The sequence below is a fragment of the Mesoplodon mirus genome (assembly GCF_964341445.2).
Source record: "Mesoplodon mirus genome assembly, chromosome: 11".
NCBI lineage: Eukaryota > Metazoa > Chordata > Mammalia > Artiodactyla > Ziphiidae > Mesoplodon > Mesoplodon mirus.
The window spans coordinates 86123407-86150142 of NC_138987.1; the positions used below are offsets into that span (position 1 = coordinate 86123407).

Below are 26736 nucleotides of genomic sequence, written 5' to 3' on the forward strand. Positions count from 1 at the left end.
GTTGCTCTGTATGTAGTTGTTGTTTTGATGTGCCTGTGATGGGAGGTGAGACCAGTGTCCACTTACTCTGCTATCTTAATCTCTTTTGAAAAGTTTTATAAATTAAAAAAAGTTTATTTAAAAATAGATGATTCTACCTAAATTTTTTATTTTAGATCAATATGTTTGTAGACAAATTATAAACTTTATGATATTTGGTAGTATTAAGTAGGAAGGCAAATTTTTGTCATATATATCATGTTATTTATCATGTGATATAAACTCCTTATTTTAAATTAATATTGAGAAAAACCATGACCTGTGAAAAATTAAATTCAAAGGTGACATTCTGTTGTATTTGGCTTCAGAGAGTCATACATTAAAATGTAGATTGGTGTTTAATTATTATATGTGTTAAAGTGTTAAAATAAGAAAAAAGCTGATATAATGTTTGGAAGTTTTATACTTTGGAGTTTAAATATGTTTGGAGTTTAAAAAATCTTAAAAATCAATAAACTTAGTATTATACTGTTTGTATTTTCTTTAGAACTGAAGAAATAAGATAATAGGTTTTATGTCATTATTTGCAGATATTTCTAACTAGATGAAAAAAGAGCATTTAGGTGCCATTCTTCATTTTATTCTTTCTTTCCAAGAATTGGTTTTGATACAATGGAAACATAAAATGAAGTACTATGCTGTTGGAGGATGGAGGGGACGAAAAGTGCCCACTGAAATGAGAAGGCGTCTTGAGACTGAAAAACAAGGCAGGCAGCTCCATCTAATCAATGGATCCATTTATTATAGGGCAACTTACAAGGCAGGATCTATTGGGATCAGGCGACAACAATCCCGAAGCATTCACACCTGCACTCTGCACCACCGAGGAGCCGTTGGGGCAGTTTTATAGTTAACCTAGGGAATGGGGTGAGTGCTTGGATAAAGGGTGTACATTCCTAAGTCAAGATTTGTGAATGGGGGGGACTTCCCTGGTGGCACCGTGGTTAAGAATCCACCTGTCAATGCAGGGGACACGGGTTCAATACCTGGTCCAGGAAGATCCTACATGCTGTGAACCAGCTAAGGCCGTGCGCCATAACTACTGAGCCTGTGCTCTAGAACCCGTGTGCCACAACTACTAAGCCCAAGCACCACAACTAATGAAGCCCATGTGCCTAGAGCCCATGCTCCGCAACAAGAGAAGCCATTGCAATGAGAAGCCTGTGCACCGCAGTGAAGAGCAGCCCCCGCTCGCCTCAACTAGAGAAAGCCCCCGAGCAGCAAGGAAGACCCAATGCAGACAAAAATCAACCAATCAATAAATTTATTTTAAAAAAATGATTTGTGAATGGGTAACTAGTCTCATGGGTGCTGGAGAATATATCAGCAAAAGGTTTCATCATTTTGTAGGGACTAACAGAGCATAGAGGCCAGCTGGTCCTAATGATTATTAAACATTATCTATTAACTACAAATCCCTTGACGACAGAGAAATGGTTTATTGCACAGTACAGTCCTGGGTAGGGTCAGTGGAAAGAGAGAAGAAACTCTGAGGGCTCAAGATGGTGTCAGTTATTCTAACAGCCTTACACAGGCAGATTTTAGGGACTTCCCTGGCGGTCCAGGGGTTAAGACTCCACACTCTCAATGTAGAGGCCATGGGTTCGATCCCTGTTCGGGGAACTAAGATCCTACATGCCATGGGGCCAAAAAACTTTTAAGTAGAGGAATGAACTTACTGATCAGATGAAGGTACTCTTGAGGGACATTTATAACATTATTTTCTTTATGCTCCTCATTAGGTTAGATTTTAACATCAGTGCTTTTCATGCTTTCTGTCTTTATCCAATGGTCTATTAGAGGTATAAATAAAACAGTGCATGACCACAAATAAAGATAGTTTAAAATTGTCTAATATTCGAAACCAACATGCTGCCAAATGGTACCCAGCTGAGTGGTAAATGGAGAAGAGGCTAGTCCTGCACTCACTCATCTGATTAACGCTAGACCTGAGCATCTCGCTTGATTTTTTTTTTTTTTTTTTTTTGCTGTACGCGGGCCTCTCACTGTTGTGGCCTCTCCCGTTGCGGAGCACAGGCTCCGGACGTGCAGTCTCAGCGGCCATGGCTCACGGGCCCAGCCGCTCCACGGCATGTGGGATCTTCCCGGACCGGGGCACGAACCCGTGTCCCCTGCATTGGCAGGCGGACTCTCAACCACTGCGCGACCAGGGAAGCCCTCACTTGATATTTATTCAGAGCTCCAAACTGTTCCCTTTATATAATTTAAACAAGTGTTTTATTTACTAATACCAAAGTAGAAATGAGAATTGATACCCTTATGGCTGGAAGCACATGGAGCCAGTTGGGAAGTTCTGAGTAGCAAGTCTGGATGCTTCCCGGCTCTAACAGTCAGTGGCTCTGGTCAGGAAAGTTACAGATGCCTCAGGCTGTTTTGCTAAATTAAAGTCCAAATAATCAAAGAGAAGGGAAAGAAAGAGGAGACTGACAAAGGTTCTTAGTGAAAGCAAAATAGTTAGAGAACCAAGGGGAAAAAAAAACAGTTAAGAAAGTTGTTAAGAACACAGCATTAACGTAGATTAGAAATGTGCTACCTTCTTATTACCTTTTTAAAGAATCAGTTCCAATGATGCTTGTTCTTTTCCCCTATATTTTTGTAATTGAAAAAATATATAATGATCCTTGTGGAAAACAGTACATAACTTTCCAATGGAAAAACAAGACAAAATCAATCATAATCCTACCCAGAGGTAACCACTATTAAGATTCTAGTTTTGGTCCTTCAATATTTTATCTAAGTGAATACAACAGTAAACATACACACCACACCAGTGGATAGGCAGCTTAGGGTACTGGATAATAGTCTCTAGGGCCAGACGGCTTGGATCTGAATCCTGGCTGTGACACTTACAAGCAGTGTGACCTTGCACAAGTTACTTGACCTCTCTGTGCTTTAAAGTCCACATCTTCAAAGTTGGGATAATATTATTTAGGTCATAAGGGTTTTTTTTGTTTACCATTCATTCTCTTTATTTTATTATTTTATTTTGTTTATGTATATTTTTAACATCTTTATTGGAGTACAATTGCCCCACAATGGTGTGTTAGTTTCTGCTTTATAACAAAGTGAATCAGCTATACATATACATATTCCCCATATCTCTTCCCTCTTGTGTCTCCTTCCCTCCCACCCTCCTTATCCCACCCCTCTAGGTGGTCACAAAGCACCAAGCTGATCTCTCTGTGCTATGCGGCTGCTTCCCACTAGCTATCTATTTCACGTTTGGTAGTGTATATATGTCCATGCCACTCTCTCACTTTGTCCCAGCTTACCCTTCCCCCTCCCCATATCCTCAATTCCATTCTCTAGTAGGTCTGTGTCTTTATTCCTATCTTGCTCCTAGGTTCTTCGTGACCATTTTTTTTTTTTTAGATTCCATATATATGTGTTAGCATACAGTATTTGTTTTTCTCTTTCTGACTTACTTCACTCTGTAAGACAGACTCTAGGCCCATCCACCTCACTACAAATAATTCAATTTTGTTTCTTTTTATGGCTGAGTAATATTCCATTGTATATATATATGTACCACATCTTCTTTATCCATTCATCTGTTGATGGACACTTAGGTTGCTTCCATGTCCTGGCTATTGTAAATAGAGCTGCAATGAACATTTTGGTACATGATTCTTTTTGAATTATGGTTTTCTCAGGGCATATGCCCAGTAGTGGGATTGCTGGGTCGTATGGTAGTTCTAGTTTTAGTTTTTTGAGGAACCTCCATACTGTTCTCCATAGGGGCTGTATCAACTTACATTCCCACCAACAGTGCAAGAGTGTTCCCTTTTCTCCACACCCTCTCCAGCATTTATTTTTTGTAGATTTTTTGATGATGGCCATTCTGACCAGTGTGAGATGATATCTCATTGTAGTTTTGATTTGCATTTCTCTAATGATTAATGATGTTGAGCATTCTTTCACATGTTTGTTGGCAATCTGTATATCTTCTTCGGAGAAATGTTGTCATAAGGTTTTATCATAACTAAATGAATTGGCAACTCTAAAGCTTCTAAAACGGTGTCTGGACTATAGCAAGTAGTATATAATGTGTATATGTTTTATTATTATCTCCAGTTATATATAGTTTTACAAGAATGGTGTCACATTGTGTGTAATATATTAGGGTTTGTGTTTTTCTAATCTGGTCATAGCCCTTTAGGACAATCTACTTCTACATGCTTTTCTTGTATGTTGGAGTCTTTGAGAAGGTCCAATCAATAAATACCAATAAGTACCAGTGCCCCCCCAATCCTAACTGTGAATCAATTGAAAAATAAGAGACACATATGACACACAGATTCCAAAACATCACTTCCAGCACTGACAAGCTGATGTGAGGGAATGTGGCTTATTTCTGCTGGCAAGCAGGCTTTCTTACAGTTAACTTCCAAATAGATCAACCTCCCCACGTCAGCCTTCTCCACATGGAGTGAGTGAGGGTATGGAGAGGAAGGACATGTCATGCTCATGGAATTCCATCTATATAGAAGGAAATAATAAGAATGAGGAATAATAATATTAGTCTTTTCCTTTTTTCTCCTCCCAACATGGAAAAGTTTTCCTTCTGATTTTAATGTACTGTTTTTACTCTGCTTGTTGAAGCATTTTAACAAAGCACTTAGTGGTAATTGAGACTATGTGTCTCGAATTTCTTTGGACATTTTCCCCACATATAACTTAAATAAGAAAGCTAGATATACCTTGGTAAGTGAAGATTTGGTGACAATGGCTGTGTTTTACCTGATGGGAAAGTAGTTGGTTAATATACCTGACCAGTTAAAAATCAGTTGATTTGATGACAAAATCTCATTTGGTATCACATAGAGATTGTAGGGTCTGCATATGTAATGTCAAGAGCTGGCCAATTATGCAAACTAGATAAATCTCCTGAATCTTCTATTACTGAGAATAAAAAGAGCATTAGGGATTGAAGGCATAATATCAATAACATCAAGAGGTACCCTTCACTGAATGTTGATTGTGTGCTAGCATCATATTACACACTTCTTATATATTATCTTCTTATGTATTATCTTATTTAATTTTATTTCAACTGATTTTTGTTGTCGTGGTCACTTGTATTGGGCCCTCTGATCCTTTCTGTCCTCCATGGGACTGACTTCAGAAAATTAAAATTTCCAGTTTCCCTTGCATCTGATTTCCAGTTAGGTTGTCAATAGGAGATATTGCTGTGAGACTGGGGTTGTAGAGGGGAAAAGCCATTTCTCCAGCTCCATGCATTAAGTGGTGCCTCTGGCAGTGGCTGTGTGTCCCTAAGGGCTCGAGCTCCTGCAACTCAGCCCTTTTCCCTTTCTGATACATTCTCAGGAGTGAGAGAGACTTGCCACTGACATAAATCTCTGGGTTGCCCACCGTCTGCCCAGTTTGGCTTTTTAACTCTTCCGATGCCTTTAGAACTAGTTTCCCATAATTAAATCCTCTATTGAACTACCTGTCATGGGTTCTATTTTCTTGTCTGAACCTTGATTTATGTAAAGATAGAGATTATATTCATTGTATGGGTAGATTAAGTGACTTGTACAGAATCACACAACTAGTTTAAAAACAGGCTTTCAAACCAGTAGTGCCTCCTTTCGAAGCCCAAGTCCTTAAACTACTATTCTGTATCGAAATGATATTCCAAGTGAATGTCCAAATAAATACTTTTCATGAATTGTTTATTTTTATTACTTAGTTCAAATTGTCTGCATGATGGCATGAAGCAGCTATTATTATCCTTTAATTGTCTATCTCTCCCATTAGCTTGTGAGACTGCTTGAGAGAAAGCACATATGTTATTCATCTTTGTAGTCTTAACACCAACTACTGTGCTTGGAATGTAGTAGAGCCTTAATAAATATTTGTGGAATGAATGAATAATAATCACTGCCATTTACAGAGTGACTATTTCATTCCAGCAAGCATGCTAGGGGTCTTATGTAAAATTTATAACTCAGTCTTCATAACAATCTTGAAAGGTAGGCATAAATATTCCAACATCGTAGGTAAGGGAAAATAGGGTCAGAGTTTAAACAATTCACAACTAAGCTAGAATTAAACCCAAGCTAACTGGGCTTTAAAGTCTGACCTTTTGACTATATCTAGCTGCTTCCATTAGTATGAAGGAACAAATATATAAATAATTGGGTTGGAAAAAAATCTAACATCATATTGGATTTCCAATTATTAGAGGAACTTCATAAACAGATGAAGTCTTATCTCTATGAGAAAAAAGAGGAGTTCAGTATTTTCTTGCCATAATTAAATGAAGAAACAAGTTTTTGTATCTCAAACTATGCCTATGCAGGCAAAAGGAAGAGAAATTGGGATAATAATCTGAAATATGAAATGGTTTAAATTGCCAATGTGGAAAACATTGGCTATTCCCATAATTACCTAATCATTATCTAAAGTTACTTGGCATGAGATGTAACCCTGATGATATTCACAGCTAGCTCTCCTAAAGACTTAGAAGTCAGGTTTTAGCTTTACTTTTCCATGTCTTGGTTTATTATCCAGCACGAGACAATAATTTTCCAAAGTACCTGGGTAGGTATTTTTTTTTTTTTTTTTTTTTTTTTTTTTGCTGTACGCGGGCCTCTCACTGCTGTGGCCTCTCCCGTTGCGGAGCACAGGCTCCGGACACACAGGCTCCGCGGCCATGGCTCGCGGGCCCAGCCGCTCCGCGGCATGTGGGATCTTCCGGGATCGGGGCACGAACCCGTGTCCCCTGCATCGGCAGGCGGACTCTCAACCACTGCGCCACCAGGGAAGCCCTGGGTAGGTATTTTTATTGTTGGATTGCTGATGATGGTTTTCACTTGTGTTTCTGTGTGTTCCATACTTTGCTTTGCATGGTAAAATCATATGCATGAGTCTATGGCCCAGTTAAGTTTCTCCCTTAGTTTTACCAGAGTGATGCATTTCTAGTAACTCCTCTGAGCTTGGACTTAAAATAATACCTATATTTGTAAGGCTGATTTGCAGAATCCCTGTCTTATTCTTTGATTTATGATGAAAGGTAACTAATAGAAGCAAAATAATTTGGTAGGCGTCATACAAAGAGTCATTGTTAATTCTCCATGTGCTTCTTTGGCACATACTTGCTTGGTTTGGTATTGGTTGAAATTATTTCAGCTGGATACCACCAAGAGGCTGTTCACTTCTTGCAGAGCTAGGAGCCATTTGAAGATTCTGGAAATAAACAATTTTCATAAGATCTTTGCTGGCGTGACCCTGTCTTTTTTCCCAGGGAAAGGATGTTCTCCTAAATCTTCTTCATGTATGTACTACTAGTTTTGCCATGATAAAGTAAAGCTTTTATTTTGTTAATTCAATAGGAGAGATTAATATAAAATTAAATGTAGGCATTTTCCCAGGTGATTTATAATAATAAAAGCTATGTCTACGTATTTAATACTGGGGAAAGAACACAATAAGACCGTTTATTTGTTTGATAAACAATTGTATTCTCTTGTCGTTGAGACACATCATTAAGGGCTGGAAACCAAGGGGTGTCAAAGACCCTAGAGTGTGGCTGTTCCATGGGTGTAGAGTTTCAGTCATGCAAGATGAAAAAGTTCTAGAAATCCACTAACCAAAAGTGTGCGGGAAGAGAACAATTCTGTAATGTGCTTTTACCACAATTAAAACAAAAATAAAAACAAACACAAAAAGCAGAGTCGTGACCAGTAGACATGGAAGAAACCCAGCTACATTGGTGCTGAAGAATTACCTGCTCCCATTTGAATGTCGAGAAGGAGTTAGAGAAATAAACTGATTCTCTGCTTCATAAAAGTGCAGCAAGGCGTTTTCATTAGCAGTGATGACTGATGGAGATTGTTGGTGATGCTGTGATCCCAAGAGCAGAAGTCACCGTGTAAACAAAGCTGTGCTGACAAAAGGGGACTGTTCACAAAGCTGACACTAACGCGGCATTTAGAATATGAAGAAACAACGTGTGTATTCTCTGATTTGGGGCCAAAGTGCTCAATAATGATTGTGACATTAACTATTGGAATTTACAAATTTTAAGTAAAAAGAATAAATCTTATTCATTCATTTATTTATTTTCCTCTGCTAAAATTTTTCAAAAGTATCTGAAAAGCTAAAATGTTTTCACTGTATACGTTGGCAAATTAAGGAAAGTTTAGTGTTAATTGAATCACATTTAATTCTTTCCAAGTGCTTAGCTTTAAACACTACAGTGAAAAGACAACTGTTTGAAAACTTCTTTCAGGGCTGGAAACACATTTTGAAACAAACCTGTGAGGCATGATGATAAAACCTGCACAATATCACAATGCATAGAAGGAAAAACAGAATTCCCTGATGCGGTGATTTTCTGTGTTACCAACTCCAACTTCTATGCCTCCTCAGGTATATAGGAAAAATAGGCATTTAGAATAGGGTTTTTTTTTTTTTTTTTTTTACATCTTTATTGGAGTATAATTGCTTTACAATGGTGTGTTAGTTTCTGCTTCATAACAAAGTGAATCAGTTATACATATACATATGCTCTCTTCCCTCTTGCGTCTCCCTCCCTCCCACCCTCCCTATCCCACCCCTCTAGGTGGTCACAAAGCACCAAGCTGATCTCCCTGTGCTATGCGGCTGCTTCCCACTAGCTATTTATTTTACGTTTGGTAGTGTATATATGTCCATGCCACTCTTTCACTTTGTCACAGCTTATCCTTCCCCCTCCCCATATCCTCAAGTCCATTCTCTAGTAGGTCTGTGTCTTTATTCCTGTCTTACCCCTAGGTTCTTCATGACATTTTTTTCTTAAATTCCATATATATGTGTTAGCATACAGTATTTGTCTTTCTCTTTCTGACTTACTTCACTCTGTATGACAGACTCTAAGTCCATCCACCTCATTACAAATAGCTCAATTTCTTTTCTTTTTATGGCTGAGTAATATTCCATTGCATATATATGCCACATCTTCTTTATCAATTCATCCAATGATGGACACTTAGGTGAATAGGGATGTTTTTAGCCACTAAGATGAGTGAAGACAACTTTGATACCAAGAGGAATATGTTCTCTCCCTCTCTTATCATTTGACTGGGTAGCTATATTGAGCTCTAATATATTGAAATATAAGCAAGTGGGAGTGGGGGAAGAAAAAACATAAGGGAGAGAGATTGAGTTCTAAATGTATGAGAAGGAAAAACTGAGAGCAGTTGAGAGGTTTATGATAAAACCAGAGGTATTATAGATGAAGACCAAAAAATAGCAGTTTCCACTCTTTTGAAAATTTATGCTATTCTATGGGTTTTTCTAAAACTAGTGTTATGTACTTGCACTATACTTAAGGTGACTTGGAATTTTATGGGAGAGATTTCAGCTTGAGTTCATTTGTATTGTCATTCAGAATTGCCAAGAGTGGTCTCTCATAATTTTCACTTATGACCTATGGATTTTTTCACCACTTACATACCAAACAATCTGTATTTTATCATACACTGTCCAGTTCTATTCCAATGTGTTTATTGAAAAGTTTTACCTTTCCCAATAAAAGTATAATTTCCTTGGGATCTGGGTCCAGGTAACTTTCACAGAGCCTTATACTTCTCTACCTAGTTTATATTGTCTGTAGGACAACTTGTCTGTCTTGTTCACTGCTGAAATCCTGTGCTTAGCACAATGACTGGCATAGAGTAGACTTCTGATAGATACTTGTTGTCTTCATAAAAGAATGAGTAAAGAGAATTAAGCTCATCCATAATTGTTCAGTGGCCATTGCCTTAATGTGTATAGGGGAGTGGGATTCAGGTGTTAAAAATTAGTGCCATTTGAGATATTGTTAAATGGATATTGTTCAGAGGATTTTAATCAACTAACACTGGGGATACTGTTAAGATAGCATCTGGCAACTTGAAATAGATTTACTAGATTAAATATAGTCAGAGTGAAATACTTTGGTTTTAGTACAAAATATTGCCCTAATTTCAAGAAACGAAACAGACAAAATCTTTGACAAAGGGTTAGTAGAATTTAATAGAGTTTAAATCATCTTTTTGTTTTAGATATAAAACATTTTACATACAAAAATGTGTACCTAGGGGCTTCCCTGGTGGCGCAGTGGTTGAGAGTCCGCCTGCCGATGCAGGGGGCACGCATTCGTGCCCCGGTCCGGGAAGATCCCACATGCCGCGGAGCCTATGGGCCCGTGAGCCATGGCCGCTGAGCCTGCGCGTCCGGAGCCTGTGCTCCGCAACGGGAGAGGCCACAACAGTGAGAGGCCCGCGTACCGAAAAAAAAAAAAATGTGTACCTATATATTATATATACACATAGACACACATATATCTGTATTTATTATATATGTATACATATAGGTTTCCACTTCTATGTTTGATCTTCTCTGAAACCTCACTTCTTAACTTGCAGGATTCTTTTCCAGATCATAGAATTATTTGTTATTTTTACTTAGGCGATTTCCACGATTAAAATTCCATGTCTCCCCAGGTTTCTGTGAATCAGCAGTGCCCCAGAAAGCGTTTCCCTTCCTGAGACTCCAGGGAAGTCTTGGAACACAAAGAACTTGAAGAGGGAGCCTGGCCAAATAGAGATTTTTGAGCCTTTGTAGGCTTGCTAAAGCAGATTATTAGTACAAACAAAATCAAAGTCTGTGTGTTCCTAAAAGCAGCATTTTCATGTAAGTCCAAGGAGCTCACTTTAGTTTTATTTGCTTTGGCTAAAGAAATGAAAAGCTTTGTTTTAACCACGTGGGCATTATTTTGCAAGGGGATCATAACAAATTGTTCTAATCTTCAATTTCACTAAAGAGTTACTACAGTGATTTGATGTAACTTTTTCAATGGAAAATTAACAACTGAATCTTTTCTAACGTCATTGTTTTCTAGATATGAATCAGAAGCTTCCTAGGTATTTTTGTAACACAATGGATTCTGATTCTGTTATTCAGATTCAGTGTTTTCTTCAAAAGAATGACGCTTTATGACTTTGTCAGCAATTTAATAGATTTTTCTTTTCTTAAAAGAATAGAACTAAGAAATATCAAGATTTAAAGCATAAATATCTTGGAACACTCAGAAGAGCAACATGGGAGAAACTGAGAAAATTGAAACTCATAGAATAAGATGTCTTTCCAAGTTGAAGGTATGGACTTGCTTTGTGTGGATGTATGTATATGTACCATATATATATTTTAAAACTGAGACCTTGTAAAGTTGCTTATATCTTCATGTATTAATCTAATAATAATGTCATACTACCTGATATATTGATAAGTTCTTGCTTTAATGAAGTTGGTTTGTAACTGAGGGTGTGTCTAAATAGGATTATTGATTCAGGCAATTTAATCAGAAATAGTTTTGAGGGATTTAAATGGAAGACAGGATCCTAAACACTTTCAAGTACACATTATATTACAGTAGGATTTAATTTCCTGGATCAAAGGCCAATTTAATGTTCACTCTTCTGGGGCTTCTGAGTCAGAGGAGTATGGAGGTCTCTCCTGGAAAATGGTTCACTGGACAGAAATGCTTTGTTGATCAGTATTCAGTGATGCCTTCACAATGACCCACTAAAACAAATGTTTATTTCAAGCTTTGGCAACATACCAATCATTCTTTATAAGAAAAATGCCCATTTTGTTAGCTGTTTCTGGTATTCTTGACTATTTCAGACCAAATTCTTTTTGCATAGCCTCAAAGCTATTTTGCCTTCAAACAAAATTTAAATTTATTTTAAACCAAGGAATCTGGATAATTGTCTTGATTCCACAACTAGTGCCTGCAAGTGGTTTCCAAACTGCCACCAGTTTCCTTCATATCAAAAGTCTGTTTTCTCTTTATACATGTGCAGGAAAGATCTACACATGTACCGGAAAGGGGAGAATCATGACATAGAGCTAGAAAATTACTTTTGCCTGAAATGCTCTGTTAATTATATATTTTAAAAATCCCCTTAAATTATTCCTAATTCTCATGTCCACCTCCTAACATTGAGGGGTTAAAAATAAAGACTGAGGCCCAGGCTTGGTTTATGTCGAGTTCAACTACTGACTTGCTGTGTGACCTCGGAGAGGTTGCTTAACCTCCTTGTGGCTCAGTTTTCTCATCTGAAAGGGGTAACAACAGCACTCATCTCATAGAATGTTTTTCTTTTTACATCCTTCAAACAATGACTGGAATATTGTAAACATTCAAGAAATATTAGCTATTATTAATAATAGCATTTGTGGATAAAGGTCAAGAATTATTTATAAACAATTGGTCCTTAATTTTTTATGACTGGAGTTTGGCAGGACTAGATATTGATCTGAAATGAGATAGCAAAATACTGCAAGCACAAGTTTATCAGGTAAAAGTAAGAGACAATCGCTTCATGATTAGCCGGGTTTCTCTGTTTCTCTGACCTTAGACATATGCTCATTAAGCAACATGTTTAGAAGGGATCAAAGGACTGTCTTCAACAAATTTGCTTCAAACTCTGGGGCATTATTAAAAGCTGGTAGGACTAGCTTTATAAATATAGAGGTTATTTTGCACTAGACATGAGTCACAATAGCCACTGGTTGCTTTCACTCTATGAAGAAAACTGTACAGGTTAGGAAGCCCATCTCAATGTTTCAGGAAAAGCACTGGGATCATGATTTATCTAGTTTCCTCTCTTAAAGTGTTAAATAAAAGAAATTATTCTCTCAAACATGATTTGTACTTTATTTGATAGGCCTTGCTTGCTTTTAAATATAAAATCTGAATTATAAAACCATGTGAAAATTGTTTACTCTCAACAATGTGCTCTGAAAAGATTTACAGTGTGATGAGAGACAGAATTTCTACAACTGGTATTTAATATAAAAGGATAAATAGCTAGAGATATAGTTATACTATCTTGGCAGCTATATAACGATATGAATTTAGACTCATATTGAGCTTGATATTTAAATTTCCCAGGTCTTTTCCACATACATTTCTATTCAGATTTCCCCAAACTAATTGGTGCAGGTAACTTTTGGTTTAGGTGTATTTAATCCTATTGAATTTCATCTTATATTCAGCTTACTTTCAGCAGTGACTACTTCTTCAAGATGTTTTTGAATACTGATTCTGTCATTCATTCAGTAAACTTGTACTGGATGCCTACTGTTTGTGAGGCATTTACTAGACCCCGAAGATACGAAGGTAAATAATATATGGATCCTATCTTCGAGTTGTTCACAGTATAGTGAGGGAGAATGTTATAGGCATCCAAACACATAAATAACGTGCACTGTGGGGAACTCCCTGGCAGTCCAGTGGTTAGGACTCTGGGCTTCTACTTCAGGGGCAAGGGTTCAATCCCTGGTCAGGGAACTAAGATCCCACATGTCACATGGCACAGCCAAACAGATAAATAAAGTCCTTAAAAAAAAATAAAGTGCACTGTGCTGAGGGCTGTAATAAATGCAGGCACACAGCAGGGTGGGGAGATAGGGAGTGAGTGGTCAAGGCTACCTGGGAAGTAGAAAAACAAGAAAGACTCCACAACAGAAATACTGATAGAGTTGAGTTTTAAATATTGAGCATATATTTATCAGATGCACAAGGTGAAGAAAAACATTGCAAGTGGAGGACCACCTGTAAAAGAGATGTAAAGTGGCATGGTGAATTAAAAGAACTATAAATAGAACATTATGTTTAGGCACAAGCAGCAAGAGATCATAACAAAGTATATACAAGGTTTTATTTGCCATCTAAGAAGTAGGGATTTTTGTTTATGGGAAGCCACTAAAAAGTTTCAAGAAGTAGAGTCACATGCTAAATATGCATTTTATTATTTGTTTGACAAACATTTATTAAGCTCCAAATAAGTGGTGGCAGGAGGTGGAAGGGAGATTGGAGGTGGGAAAGACTAGAGGAGACTAAAATTGATTGCAGTTGTCTAAGATAAACTGTGTATACATTTGAGAGATTTCAGCATCTGGGTGGTAGTTAAAGCCATGGGAATAAGTGAGATTTCCTAGGGAGAGCATATATAGCAAAAAGTGAAGGGTATGAGACAAAAGCCTGAGAAGAGAAGACTGGATAGAAAGAGTCTAGAGATAGGTGGAGATATAGGTATGCACAGGGGGAGGGGAGGGAATTTCAGGAAGAAAAGAATGATTAATGATCTTAAATGACTCTGAGATATCAAGTTGGCTGAGGACTGAGAAGTACCTATTGGATTTGGAAATCAGGAAGTTGTTTATGACCTTTTATAGAGTAGCTTCAAGAGAGGCTAGACTGTAGTAGACTGAAGGGTGAGTGGAAGGTTCGTGTCGACAATGAATCTAGACTCTTCTTCCAAACAGCTTGATGGTAGCTGGAGCTACCATCAGGGATGAGGGAAGATTTTTAGGACAGAAATGTCTTGGATATATTTATAAGTTAGTGGGGAGAGAGGCAGTAAAGAGTATGAGGATGAAAATAGAGGACGGGGTCAAGAATTGATGAATCAGGATCTCAGCAATGGGAAGAATGGATTCCAGAGCATGGCTGGAGGGAGTTTCTTATACAGGAGGAGGAATACATCCTTTTAAGATGGGAGGGAAATTGGAGAGGTAGTGAGGGGTAAATTTGAAGGTGAACTTGCTGAGATAATTTGCTGGTCAAGAAGAGCACGGGGCTGAGTTGGAGACTGACAAAAAGAAAAGATTGTGACTAACCTTGAAGGGAGTGTACAAAGTGCAGTGTAAATTGTGGGGTTGGTTCAAGATTGAGAAATTGGAAGATGGAGGGGTGAGGATTTTATGGATATGAGTGTACTGGCTGGAGAGTAAATCGAATGGTCTCTCAGGATGGAAGTGTCATCAGGAAATGGAAAAGCCCTATGGCATAGGATTGCAGACTACCATTCAGGCTGACATAAATATATGTATCTATAATTTGTTGATTTTGAAACAGTAATTAATCTACCTAACTTATGATTACCCATTATACAATGCTCCTTTTTCAAATCCCTTACTAAGACCTAAATCTTTTCACTTCCAATTTAATAAAACTATCAAAATTTTAACTTTTTAATAAAACCATACTAGTTTCTGCTGATCACAATGGTTCTATCTGTTAAGTTGTCCTTGATTTTTTTGTTACAGATGGTGTCAGTCTGACTGCTGTCTGGAATTATATCAATACCTAGGAAGTGTAATTCAATATGTGGAAATTTATTGTACTGTATTCATATTCGTTTATCATAGCAAGTACCTGTTCAGTTTAGAAACATTTTTGTATGGTTTATAATTAAAATATTGCTTTAAATAAATTAACTGGCAATGAGGAGCAATAGAATGTTGTATAAATGGCATATTACTTTGTTCGAGAGAACTTAAGAAAATTTGCTACAGAAATAATGTCTTTGTGTAACGTCACATTCCTTTCTAAAAATTAACATATACGTATTCTTTTGTACCACAGATAGTGTTGCAATGCTGAAGATCAATTTAAATCGTTTGCTACATGTTATTTAGAATGATTACTTGCTTCTGTGTATGTATAAGACGTGCCCATAAAATAATGAGGCTACAAATGACCTACACAATTCAATATCACTAATCAATTAGTCCCACTTTGGATTTTCAAAGAGAGAACATAGTATGGAAGACCAGAAGAAGAGATCACTTTAAGAGCTTCTTCCAAATACAAGAGTTACTTGAGCTGGAGAAAATCAGTCTTTTGGTAGAAGATATTTTGTCAACGGGTGGCTAATGTACAATTTAAAAATAAATTTTTCATATGTTTTCTTGCACTTTTTTTCTCCCTAGATGTTTCTGTTGGCAATAACATGTGCGTATGTATCCAAAACACTATCCGGATCTTATATGAATTCCATGCTCACACAAATAGAGAGACAATTCAACATCCCAACATCTCTAGTTGGATTTATTAATGGAAGCTTTGAGATTGGTAATGAATTATTTTTCCATTACTTCTTTTTATACATTATTTTATCCAGGGAGCTAGTCTGAATTTTACTCTCCTTATTTTCCACTTTGTACCATTTAACTGACTGAATGTATTTTCTAAAATGACTTAAATAGCCTAGCTCACTTTCAAATATGTTGAGAAAATTCATTTCAATATTATCCCTGAATAACACTTAAACATCGTCACATATCCCATCATGGGACTTTTTATTCTAATAGTTAAAATTTTTTTATTCTAATAGTTCTTTGGTTAGCTAGCATGAGTAGCAGAGTGTTTAGAGTACTAATATTTAATCTATTATTTGATAACCCTTAGGGCTTTATTTTCATGTTTAGAAGATATCATGGGAAACAAAGAAATCTGTTTTCAAAAAAAAAAAAGCAAATATTTTTCTTCTCCTATTGTTTCTGGGAGGTTGACAATTCTCCTTTCTAAGTGCAGAGGGAAGAAGAAACAGCTTTCACATCTCGCTGAATTTATTTCAGAAACAGCCTTTAGGGAAGAATAAAGCCTATACTTAGGCTCTGATTTTTGTGGCCCACTGGGAAGATGTGAGGACAGAGAGAAAGAATGAGGAAGGGAAAGATTTCTTCTGTGAACAAACCCGCATAGAAATACAAATGTCACTCCTTTACAGTTTTGTAATGGCTTTTACTTCCTTCAAGATGAAAGTTGCCTGTAATATTTTTAATCAGTATCTGAAAGAAAAATTAGGATGGGTTGGAGGCAAAACTGAAACAGGTGATGCTTGATCTTGTCTCCCAGTGCTCAGCTCTCTCAGACCTCATTCTGTGCCATCCGTTTGCTGGCTATGGAGACCCTGGCTATGGAGTCAGAAGTCACTCCCTGTAGAGTCCCTGTGTAAACTCAGCTCGCAGTCTAATGGAGGGCATAGGTGCAAAATAATTTAACTGAATGCAGTAAGTTTGGTGACATAGGTATATGCAATGTCCTATAGGAACACAGAGGAGGGACACAACCTCACTTAAGGCTCTTGAAGTAAAAGTTTTCTGGGTGACGAAACAGGGTTAGATAAGTGTGAAGAGAATTCCAATTGAAGAAGAAGCATAATGTTGAAATAGTATGGTAGCTTGTGTAGGGAGCAACATTCAGCCCAGTGTTATGGACTGGCCACACTTCAGGTGGCAATTCCTAGAATATAAGTCTGGAGAAATGGGCAGGGGTGAGAAATGGACTATTGGAGAGTTTCGTGTGTGTGTGCTATGGAACTTACCTTTTATCCTCTAGGTAATGGAGAGTCACTAAGAGATTGGCAGAGGTTATTAACATTTCTGTGTCAAGGACCTCTTTGGCAATCTGATGCCATATAATCTCAGAATAATGTAATTGCGTAAAATAAAAACCATAAGGGTACAAAGGAAGTCAATTATACTGAAATAAAATTATCAAAATATTAAAAGTAGCTTATATAATAATACTTGTATTTCTTACCATCACATTAAATAACAATATCTACACTAATTTTGAAGTAATCATCAGTGTCAATAATATTTTGAAGTATCTGCAACAACTGTAATGTCGTATGCAAATACCTGTAACTTCTGTTGGTGGTAATTGATGACAAAATCATACATACTGTTAATACTAATGTAGTTTGTGTCTACTTTCACAGTCAAAGGAAATACTAATATTAAGTTACTGAAAATAAAGATGCAGTTTTTTTTTCTCACTCAAGTTCATGGAGCACCTGATTTCTATCCATGGACTCCTTTGGGGTTTATAGATAGCAGGTCAAGAACCTCTGTTAAAAGACATTGTGAAACAGAGCTCTCCCTCAGGGCAGGGGTTGTGTCCTATTCATTTATTATTTCATTCATCCCTAGCACCAATCCCAGTATTTCAGATATTTATTATACAATAAATGCTGGATAGTCAATGATTGGGTGAGGCTGTTAATTTAGACTTTGTTCATACTAATTGAAATATTCATTTGTCACATCAATTTTTTCTAGGAAATCTTTTGTTGATTATATTTGTGAGTTATTTTGGAACTAAACTGCATAGACCTATAATGATTGGTGTTGGATGTGTGGTTATGGGCCTTGGGTGTTTCTTACAATCACTACCTCATTTCCTCATGGACCGGTAAGTACTGCAGTCTCTGATGATTTTTTTTAGGTGCAACTTTCTGCAGGAAATAAGCTTGGATTTCTTTCTAGGAACAATGCTCCTAAAGACACAGAGCACTGTAATAGAAACTGCAAAGTTCAGATTCTGTTCCACCCGCCTGTTTTGTGCTCTTGGCTGCCTGGCTTCCACTTACACGTCAATTTATGAAATAGAGATTTGGGACAACTCTTTTATGGAGTTGAGTCTGATGAAGAGATTCTTAGGACCTGGCAAGATTTGGGATTACTCCTTTCTAGGGACTATTTAGACACTTCTAATTACAGTTGAGTTTCTGTTTAATTATGGGTCACCAAAGGGTAGACCAGTCTGAAGGTTGATTTTCATTTTAAATTTTTATCAAAGTAATATGTGTGCAAAATTGTGAAAGGTAAAATTATATTGAAAAAAGCATTGTCCCCCACCCCTTCAACATTGCTCATATTACTCCTCTCCAGAGGCAACTACTCCCGACTCTTTTAGCTCTTTCTTCTTCTATTTGCTTCCATATTTTTAAGTAAATGTTTATCATTTTAGTTTTTGATACTTTAGTGTTATATAATATACATATTGACTTCCTACTATAAAATCATACTCACTATTCCATGTGTGTGACTATGTATTTTTCATATTTCAGCTGAACCAAGCTGTTATTTTCCCTTTCTTATATCACTTTTTATTTTCCCTGGATTTAATAATTGCCTCATTTTATATTTGATTCATTTTCTTTTTATTTCTCACTAATCATCACCAAATTCTTTACGGGTAGGACAATGTCTTCTCAATATATTCATACATATCAGAGGGTTTCATTTTTGTCTTTGAGATACCTCTCCTGTCATCATCAATTTTCCATCTGCAATCTGAACTGGGAACTCTCCAGGCCTGCTGCATGGCTGCTCCTTTGAAATTTTCACTCACCATTCTCCTTGGGAATTCGTTCTGCCTCTTTCTTCCATTCAGTTACTTACTTCCTGGGTAGTAATATCTTCTCCTTTCCTTTTCATTCTTACTCTTTTTGTGGAAAATGTCATCTAATAGGTTTCTGAGAAAGTGTGCAAGGAAAGGAATAATTTTAAGACCTTAAACATTGGGAAATATTCCTATTCTACTCCCATACCTGGTGACAGTTTGGCTGGTATAATATTCTGGTTTGAAGTTTTTTCCCTAGGGATTTTGAAGACATCATTTCCAATACTTTCTAGTGTCCAATGTTACTCTTGAGAATCCTATACCATTCTAACCCCTGTGACCAGTTTCTTTTCTCTAGGAGCTGTTGGGATTTTCCTTTAAACTCCAGAATTTGAATTCATGATAATCATGTTGGTATAAATGATTTTCCTTTATCGTGCTAGGTGCCTTCAATCTGGACATTTGTAAAAGTTACTTGTATTGTTTCTTTGATAATATTCCCCCTTCTTCCACCCCTCTACTTTCTCTTTCTAGAACTTCTACTTGTTCTTGAATATTGTTACATCCTGAGTTAAGCTTATAGTTTTCTCATCTTTTCTCTCCAGTTTTCTATCTCTTTGCCTTCTTGTTACTTTTAGGGGAGATTTCTAAAGATTTCTTTTTTTTTTTTTGATGTGGACCATTTTTAAAGTCTTTTATTGAATTTGTTACAATATTGCTTCTGTTTTAGTTTTCTAGCTTTTTTGGCTGCGAGGCATGTGGGATCTTAGCTCCCCAACCAGGGATCGAACCCGCACTCCCTGCATTGGAAGGCAAAGTCTTAACCACTGGACTGCTAGGAAAGTCCCTGGGGGAGATTTCTTTATCTTCCAAACCTTTGAATGGATTTCTAACTTTTGCTATCATATTTTTAAGTTTTAAGGACTCTTGTTCTTTGAATGTATCTTTTTAGGGAACATCTTGCCCTTATTTTAAGAATGCAATGTCTTTTCCATCTACATTTCAAGTGTACAGTTTTTTATTTGTTTTCTCTTTGTCTTTATGTTATAGGCTTCCTTCGTATATCTGGTGGTCCTTGGTTAGCTATTCATATTTGAGAGAGAGAGGAATAGCAACAACAAGCTAACCAGAAGTTCTGTGGTACATGTGTAGGACTTAGTTGTTGGAGGACTTCTTCCCAGCACAGGGACTGGATGTTTTAGAGATGGCTCAGAACTGTCCATAACCTGTCAGTTAACTCAGGCAGGGATTCTCCAATCTGTTACCTGAGACATGGCAGCTTGGCTACCAGCCAGGTGGGAGCGGGAGTCTCTTTTTTCACTATGTAGATTTTTCTTTTACTTAATATTCCCAGATTTTAGTATGGCCTCCTATCCTCAGTGTGCTTGTTTTGACTCTCTGCTGTCTAAGGCCATGTTCGTTGGGATGGTGGAGGGTTTCTATTAAAAGGGTTTAACTTTTCCTTATACACACTTTAAACCAATCCTCTGATTTTTTGGATCATACCCACTCCTGCCTTTAGAAGTATCTTGTATCCTGCCTGAAACTTTCCAGGGATATGTGGCTCATGTTCGGTTGCTCCCCTGCAGGCACTTACTTAGGCTTGTGTTTGTTTCTCATATTTTCTAGTTTAGTGACCACTAATCTGCTTTCCCATTTTCAAAATCTTTATCTTCTTGTCGAATTTTCAAAATCTCTTTCTCCTTGTCAAATCTTCCATTTTCTTTATGCTTGTGGCATTATGCCTTTTCCTTTACAATTTTATAATCCATCAACTGTCATTTTGCTGAAGTTTTGGGGATGAATGAACTTTGAATGGGTTATTGGGGTTTAGTGGATAAGTTAAATGAAAATGATATGTTATCTTCTCAGGTATTTCTGAAGGGATCAGAAGTTTTCAGGCAAAGAGTTTTTACTGTCCTTTTAGTTCCTATCCTGTCCAAGACAACATCAAGTAATATTCAGCTATTATTTACATTTCTTTCCACTCTCTGCCAAAGGTGTTATTTTTTTTTGTCTGAAGCTGGCAAGTCTCATGGGATCATGGGTATGGAGACAGAAGCCTTTGTCCACAGTTCACAGCCACTCTGTGACCATGACTGGACAACTGTTCAAAGGGGAAGGCATTTTGACGCTTTTTATTATGTTCTATAGCATAGAAATCAGAACTATCAGTGACATACAAGCATAGCACTCTTTAGCTCATTTGGAACTCAGAAGGGCCAGGTTGTTTGTGTGTGTGTCTGTGTGTGTTTTGTTTTCTTTTGTTTTTGGATTTCTCTTATCTACTAGAAATATAGAAACCAGTCCAGCATAATTTCTACCAAAGAGAGACTTAGTTGGACATATTTTCTTCCATTATTGCAGCTTATAATTTACTTTCTGAGAAAGGGCATGGGATCTTGTGGTAATTTGCCTAAGATAATATGGTCACAGTGTATTAACCCTTTTGTTCTTATGAGAAGAGAAAAACTCATTACATTGCACTGTCACAGTGTTTGAATCTCCACAGGTCTCTCATTATGATGGGCAAATATTTTGTTTTCCTTGGAGATTGATGAATGCATGAAGGGATTATTGTTTGAATTCTCAGAAAGTGGGGTATATTTTTTATGAGCAAACCTCAGAGAATCCAAAGTTGGAAACTTGTTTGTTGTGTTGTTTTTCCTCCCAAAGCTTTATCTTCTTTATTATACTTCGTAGAGTCTATTATTTTTCTTCCTTTTTGTTCCTTATCCACAGTAATTATTTCCAGGAAATGATCACCTAAAAACCACAAAGCATTGATGTTAGGTAATCTAAAGGATAGACCATACATATGCAGATAATTGAAAGCTGTCAATGAATTGCACATTTTCGTGAGTGGCAAGTTATTTTGATGATATCAATCTATGATGATTGGGTGTCAAAGATGAAAAGACATCTGCTTTCCTGGGTTTGGACGTTGTATCTTAAGTAAAGCAGGAGCATCTTCACAATGCTCACATTGTCCTCATTGGCTCCTTAACACAAATGTGTTTTCCCTGTGTTCATACAGATATGAATATGAATCTACAGTTTCAGTTTCTGGTAATTTGTCCTCAAACAGTTTCTTGTGTATGGAAAATGGAACCCAGATTTTCAAACCAACAGAAGATCCATCAGGTTGTCTGCTTCATTTTATTCCTTTAGTTAATTTGTAACTGAACACTTTCTGTGCAGGGTCTTTAAATGAGTTATTGAGTTTGGTTAAGTAAGCTAGAGGAACAAAAAGATATTTTTTGCCCTCTAAAGGATTTTAGAGGGGATCACGGAGGAGAATAGGAATGGCTAATAACAGAAAATGTTATGCCTCTTATATTTTAATATACCTATTAAGACTGCCTTGTCTGTTCTTTAAAATGGTTATTTAAAAATCAGTCAAAGGGGCTTCCCTGGTGGCTCAGTGGTTGAGAGCCCGCCTGCTGATGCAGGGGACACGGGTTCGTGCCCCGGGCCGGGAAGATCCCACATGCCGCGGAGCGGCTGGGGCCGTGAGCCATGGCCACTAAGCCTGCGCGTCTGGAGCCTGTGCTCCGCAGCGGGAGAGGCCACGACAGTGAGAGGCCCGTGTACCGCAAAAAAAAAAAAAAAAAAAATCAGTCAAAGACTTCCACCCAAGGGCCACTGTAAAATTAATTCCTTAGCAGAAAACATCTTAGAAGGATGGGTTTATACTGATGATTTGGTCTATACAATTATCTAAATAGGAAACAGAGGTAGAAACAAAGTTCAAAAGATTTGTGTTATATTATTGATATTCTATAGCAGACAAAGCAGGCAAATATGCTATAGTTCTGAATACTTTAGTCTCTTTCTACTGAACTAGGAACTTGTCTTTTTTGCCCAGTTGTCCCTCTTTACCAGAGACTACTTCCTAATCCAGCACGATAGTGTACAATAATGGTGTTTCTTCCAGGTTCTTGCAGTCCCAGGCACCAACATACCTGCCTCTGCTCCTTCATGTGCTAAAGGACCTGCATAATCTGGTGATACTTAGTCTATAGGTGACCCTGTTAATTTACATCAGACCACAACTTCTTTTCCTGTGATGGGCACATTTTCAGGCTGGATTCATATTAGTGGAAGTTATGGTGGTTCCTTAGGCTGGGAATTTCACTGCCAGCATGGACTAAGAGGGAATCAAAATAGTTCAAATGAGTACAAGAATAGCTGTCTCTGAAACTCTAAATCAAAGGAACCCCCTGGGGAAACAAAAGAAAACAGTGACATCAGCAATAGACCGCGTTCTCTCCTTGAGTTGGCTTTTGCCAAAGAATGAGTCAGGTCCTGTTTCCTATTTTTCCTAATATGCATTGTAGTAGATAAACAAAACCTTCCCAGTTGGGTGTATCTCCAGGGAAATGTGTTGATTCCTTAATCACCTGATATTTTCAGTTTTGCCCTAGAGGAAACCTGGAGTTTGCCTATGATCTATAGACATAAACACTGTGCTCATCATAGATAAAAATATGAATACCCAGCAATGGAGACTATGATTTTCTGGACTGGGAATGATTGAGAGATAGCCTCACAAGAAATTTTGAGACTCAGCTGTGTTCAGGACCCTCATATCTGTGGGTGGCACAGTTTATTAATCACTGGGAAAATGCAAATCAAAAACCACAATGAGATATTATCTTACACCTGCCAGAATGGCTGTCCTTAAAAAGGTAACAAATAACAAATATCGGTGAGGATGTGGAGAAAAGGGAACACTTGTACGCTGCTGATGGGAATCTAAATTGGTGCAGCCACTATGAAAAACAGTATGGGGGCTCCTCAAAAGATTAAAAATAAAACTAACATAGGATCTAACAATTCTACTCCTGGATATATATATACATATCTGAAAAAAACAAAAACACTAATTCAAAAAGATACATGCACCCCAATGTTCATAGTAGCATTATCTACAATAGCCAAGATATGGAAGCAACCTAAGTGTGCATCAACAGATGAATGGATAAAGAAGACGTGGTGAATACATACACAGTGGAATATATTACTCAGCCACAGAAAAGAATGAAATTTTGCCATTTGCAACAACATGGATGGACCTGGAGGGTATTATGTTTAGTGAAATAAGTGAGAAAAAGAGAAATACTGTATGTTTTGACTTATATGTTGAATCTAAAATATGAAATAAATGAATAAATATAAGAGAACAGAAACAGACTCATACATGCAGAGAGCAAACTAGTGATTACCAGTGGGGAGAAGGGTTGGGGGGGGAAACAGGAGGAGGGGATTAAGAGGTACAAACGACTAGGTATAAAATAAATAAAAGGATGTAATGTACAACACAGAGAATGTTGCCAATGTTTTATAATAACTTTATATGGAGTATAATCTATAAAAATATCAAATTACTATGTTGTACACCTGAAACTAATATAGTATTGTAAGTCACTGTACTTCAATTTAAAAAGAAGTTATTTGGTGATCACAGTATACAGTGGGCTCTATAGAGAAAATGTGATTACTACTCAGTTAAATATTTTTCATTTCTATAAAGTAATTAGAACTGTAGAGAATTCAAAACTCAGTGAGCCTCTTACATAAATCTTATAAATATAGTCTCAATTCTAGGGAGAGATGTTTGTGTTTTTTCCTCTCCCCAAAGTTAGTATATATATTGGGTAACACTTATAACAGCTAACTAAGTTTAGTAGTTGCTGGTAAACTAACTCTCTGGAGGGAAAAAAAAAAGCCTTGATTTTTAGTGTTTGTCAATTTCTGTGGTGTAAATACTCTCATCAAACTACCAGCATGTTATCACTAAATACTGAATTGGGAAGAGATGTATATACTCATCTCTCCCCAGCCAGTAGGAACTGGCTCCAGCGTACCACTTATTGTTGGCCATACATAAGTACTCTGTCAGAAAGTGCAAGAGGGATGGCCCAGTGAGTCATTGCTGGCATAGTAAATTGTTGGCCAGGTCCCATGGTCACATAAGAACTGTGAAATGCTTACCTACCAAAAACTTAGAATTAAGTATTGCTAATATTTCACTACCAAAACACTAATGTAATGTCTTTTTTTCTTTTAATGCAGAATGTGTGAAGGAAGTTAAATCATTAATGTGGGTGTATGTACTAGTTGGAAATATTATACGTGGAATTGGTGAAACTCCCATCATGCCTTTGGGTATTTCCTACATAGAGGATTTTGCCAAATCTGAAAACTCTCCTTTATATATTGGTGAGTTGGAAAAAATCTGCCTTAGTCTCTTTTTCAGGACAGTAAGCTCCTTGAGCATGGATATTAGTTATTTATTTGGATGCTTAGTGATTTCCAGAATGATGAACAGTGCTTTGGCACAACTGGCCATCATTTAAAGTTTGTTGAATGGAGCAATTATGGGCTAACTCCAAATAAGCCACTTTGCTAAATCTGCTTTTTACTATTGAAAATGCCATTAAACTAGTGCCCCTGGAGTTCTATTTGACTCCTCCATTTGCTGGGCACCACTCTATACTCAATCTGTTAAGAGATTTAGCAATGTTTTCTCCAAAATGTCTCATATTTCTCACTATTTTCATTATTTCTATTTTTGTTCAGGTCTTCATCACTTCATGTATATGTTATTATAATTTCTATATTGCTCATTTTATCTGTAGTATTTATAATCAATTTCTTATAAAAATTCTTGCAGTATAATTTTTCTTAACTATTTTAAATGTCTTCTCTTTAATGTTGATGAAACATACTGACTCTATCTATTAAATATGAGCTCTCCACTTATTACTAGCTCTACACTCAGTTTATCTATTTAGTTTCCTATATAGTTTCTCTTTATCACAATTTCTTTATAATAGCCAGGCTGTTTCATATTTTTCACAAATATCTGTGTTCATAATTTTGGTAATGTTTCCTGAAAATTCATTTTCTAAAATCTATCAGTATCTCCCACAATAGGCAACTTAAGATCCATCTTGTATGTTGTCTTACAATCTACTGAATATTCTTAATTTATTATGCATAACTTGCTTATATTCCTTAGTTACTCCATCTGTTTTTGGTTATAAAATCATAACTTTGAGTACAGGGACATTTTTCTGTTAAAGTAGAAATATCTTTTTAAAACCAGAAAAGTCAAAGTGGGTGAGAGAAGACAGTAACAGAGCTACATGTAATGAGGAGATTAAAATATTTAGGAATTATCCCAAGCAACTTTGGGTGATTTTGATGACTCACTGATTTTGCAATAATCTTTTTCAGTGTTTTTCTATTCAGTCTTTGAAATCCATTCACATACTTATATTGAAAGATTACAGAATGCTCACCTGCAATAAATTAACAAACAACTTGTTAAAATATGTATTTCTTTTTTCAACAAATATTAGGGTGTATAACACATAGAAACAATGGATAATCTCTACATGTATTAAGATGAATAAGACATTGTCCATATAAAGTTTAGTATGTAAATAACTACATAATTATAAATCAATAAAATCTGATAAATATGTGTCTATTTAAATTTGAAAATTGAAGTAATAATTATTAATAATCCATGTATAATTAAATAATTATGTCAATTAACTATACATCAAGAAAAGAGTTCCATGTATGGCTCTGGAGTTTAGGAGAGAACATAAAAGCTGGACATAAAATTTAAGAATCTTCTATACAGAGACAAAAAGTAAAATCAAGAGGGAGAAATGAGGTTGCCATAGGAGGTCAGATGCTAC

The 26736-nt window shown here is 36.7% G+C and overlaps 1 protein-coding gene across 2 annotated transcripts in view; it reads left to right on the plus strand.

The window, feature by feature from the left end:
- The first annotated feature begins 10922 nt into the window (after positions 1 to 10922).
- SLCO1A2 (solute carrier organic anion transporter family member 1A2) overlaps positions 10923 to 26736 on the plus strand; it is a 53402-nt gene continuing 37588 nt past the window's right edge. The window contains exons 1-6 of one of the 2 annotated variants that reach the window (XM_082635827.1): positions 10925 to 10955; positions 11071 to 11189; positions 15817 to 15958; positions 17953 to 18085; positions 22056 to 22162; positions 25097 to 25243. In XM_082635827.1, the coding sequence (XP_082491953.1) occupies positions 11133 to 11189; positions 15817 to 15958; positions 17953 to 18085; positions 22056 to 22162; positions 25097 to 25243 (586 nt within the window). In that variant the 5' untranslated portion in view covers positions 10925 to 10955; positions 11071 to 11132. Of the gene's footprint in view, positions 11190 to 15816; positions 15959 to 17952; positions 18086 to 22055; positions 22163 to 25096; positions 25244 to 26736 lie in introns of both variants that reach the window. The other variant, XM_082635826.1, reaches the window with a different exon arrangement.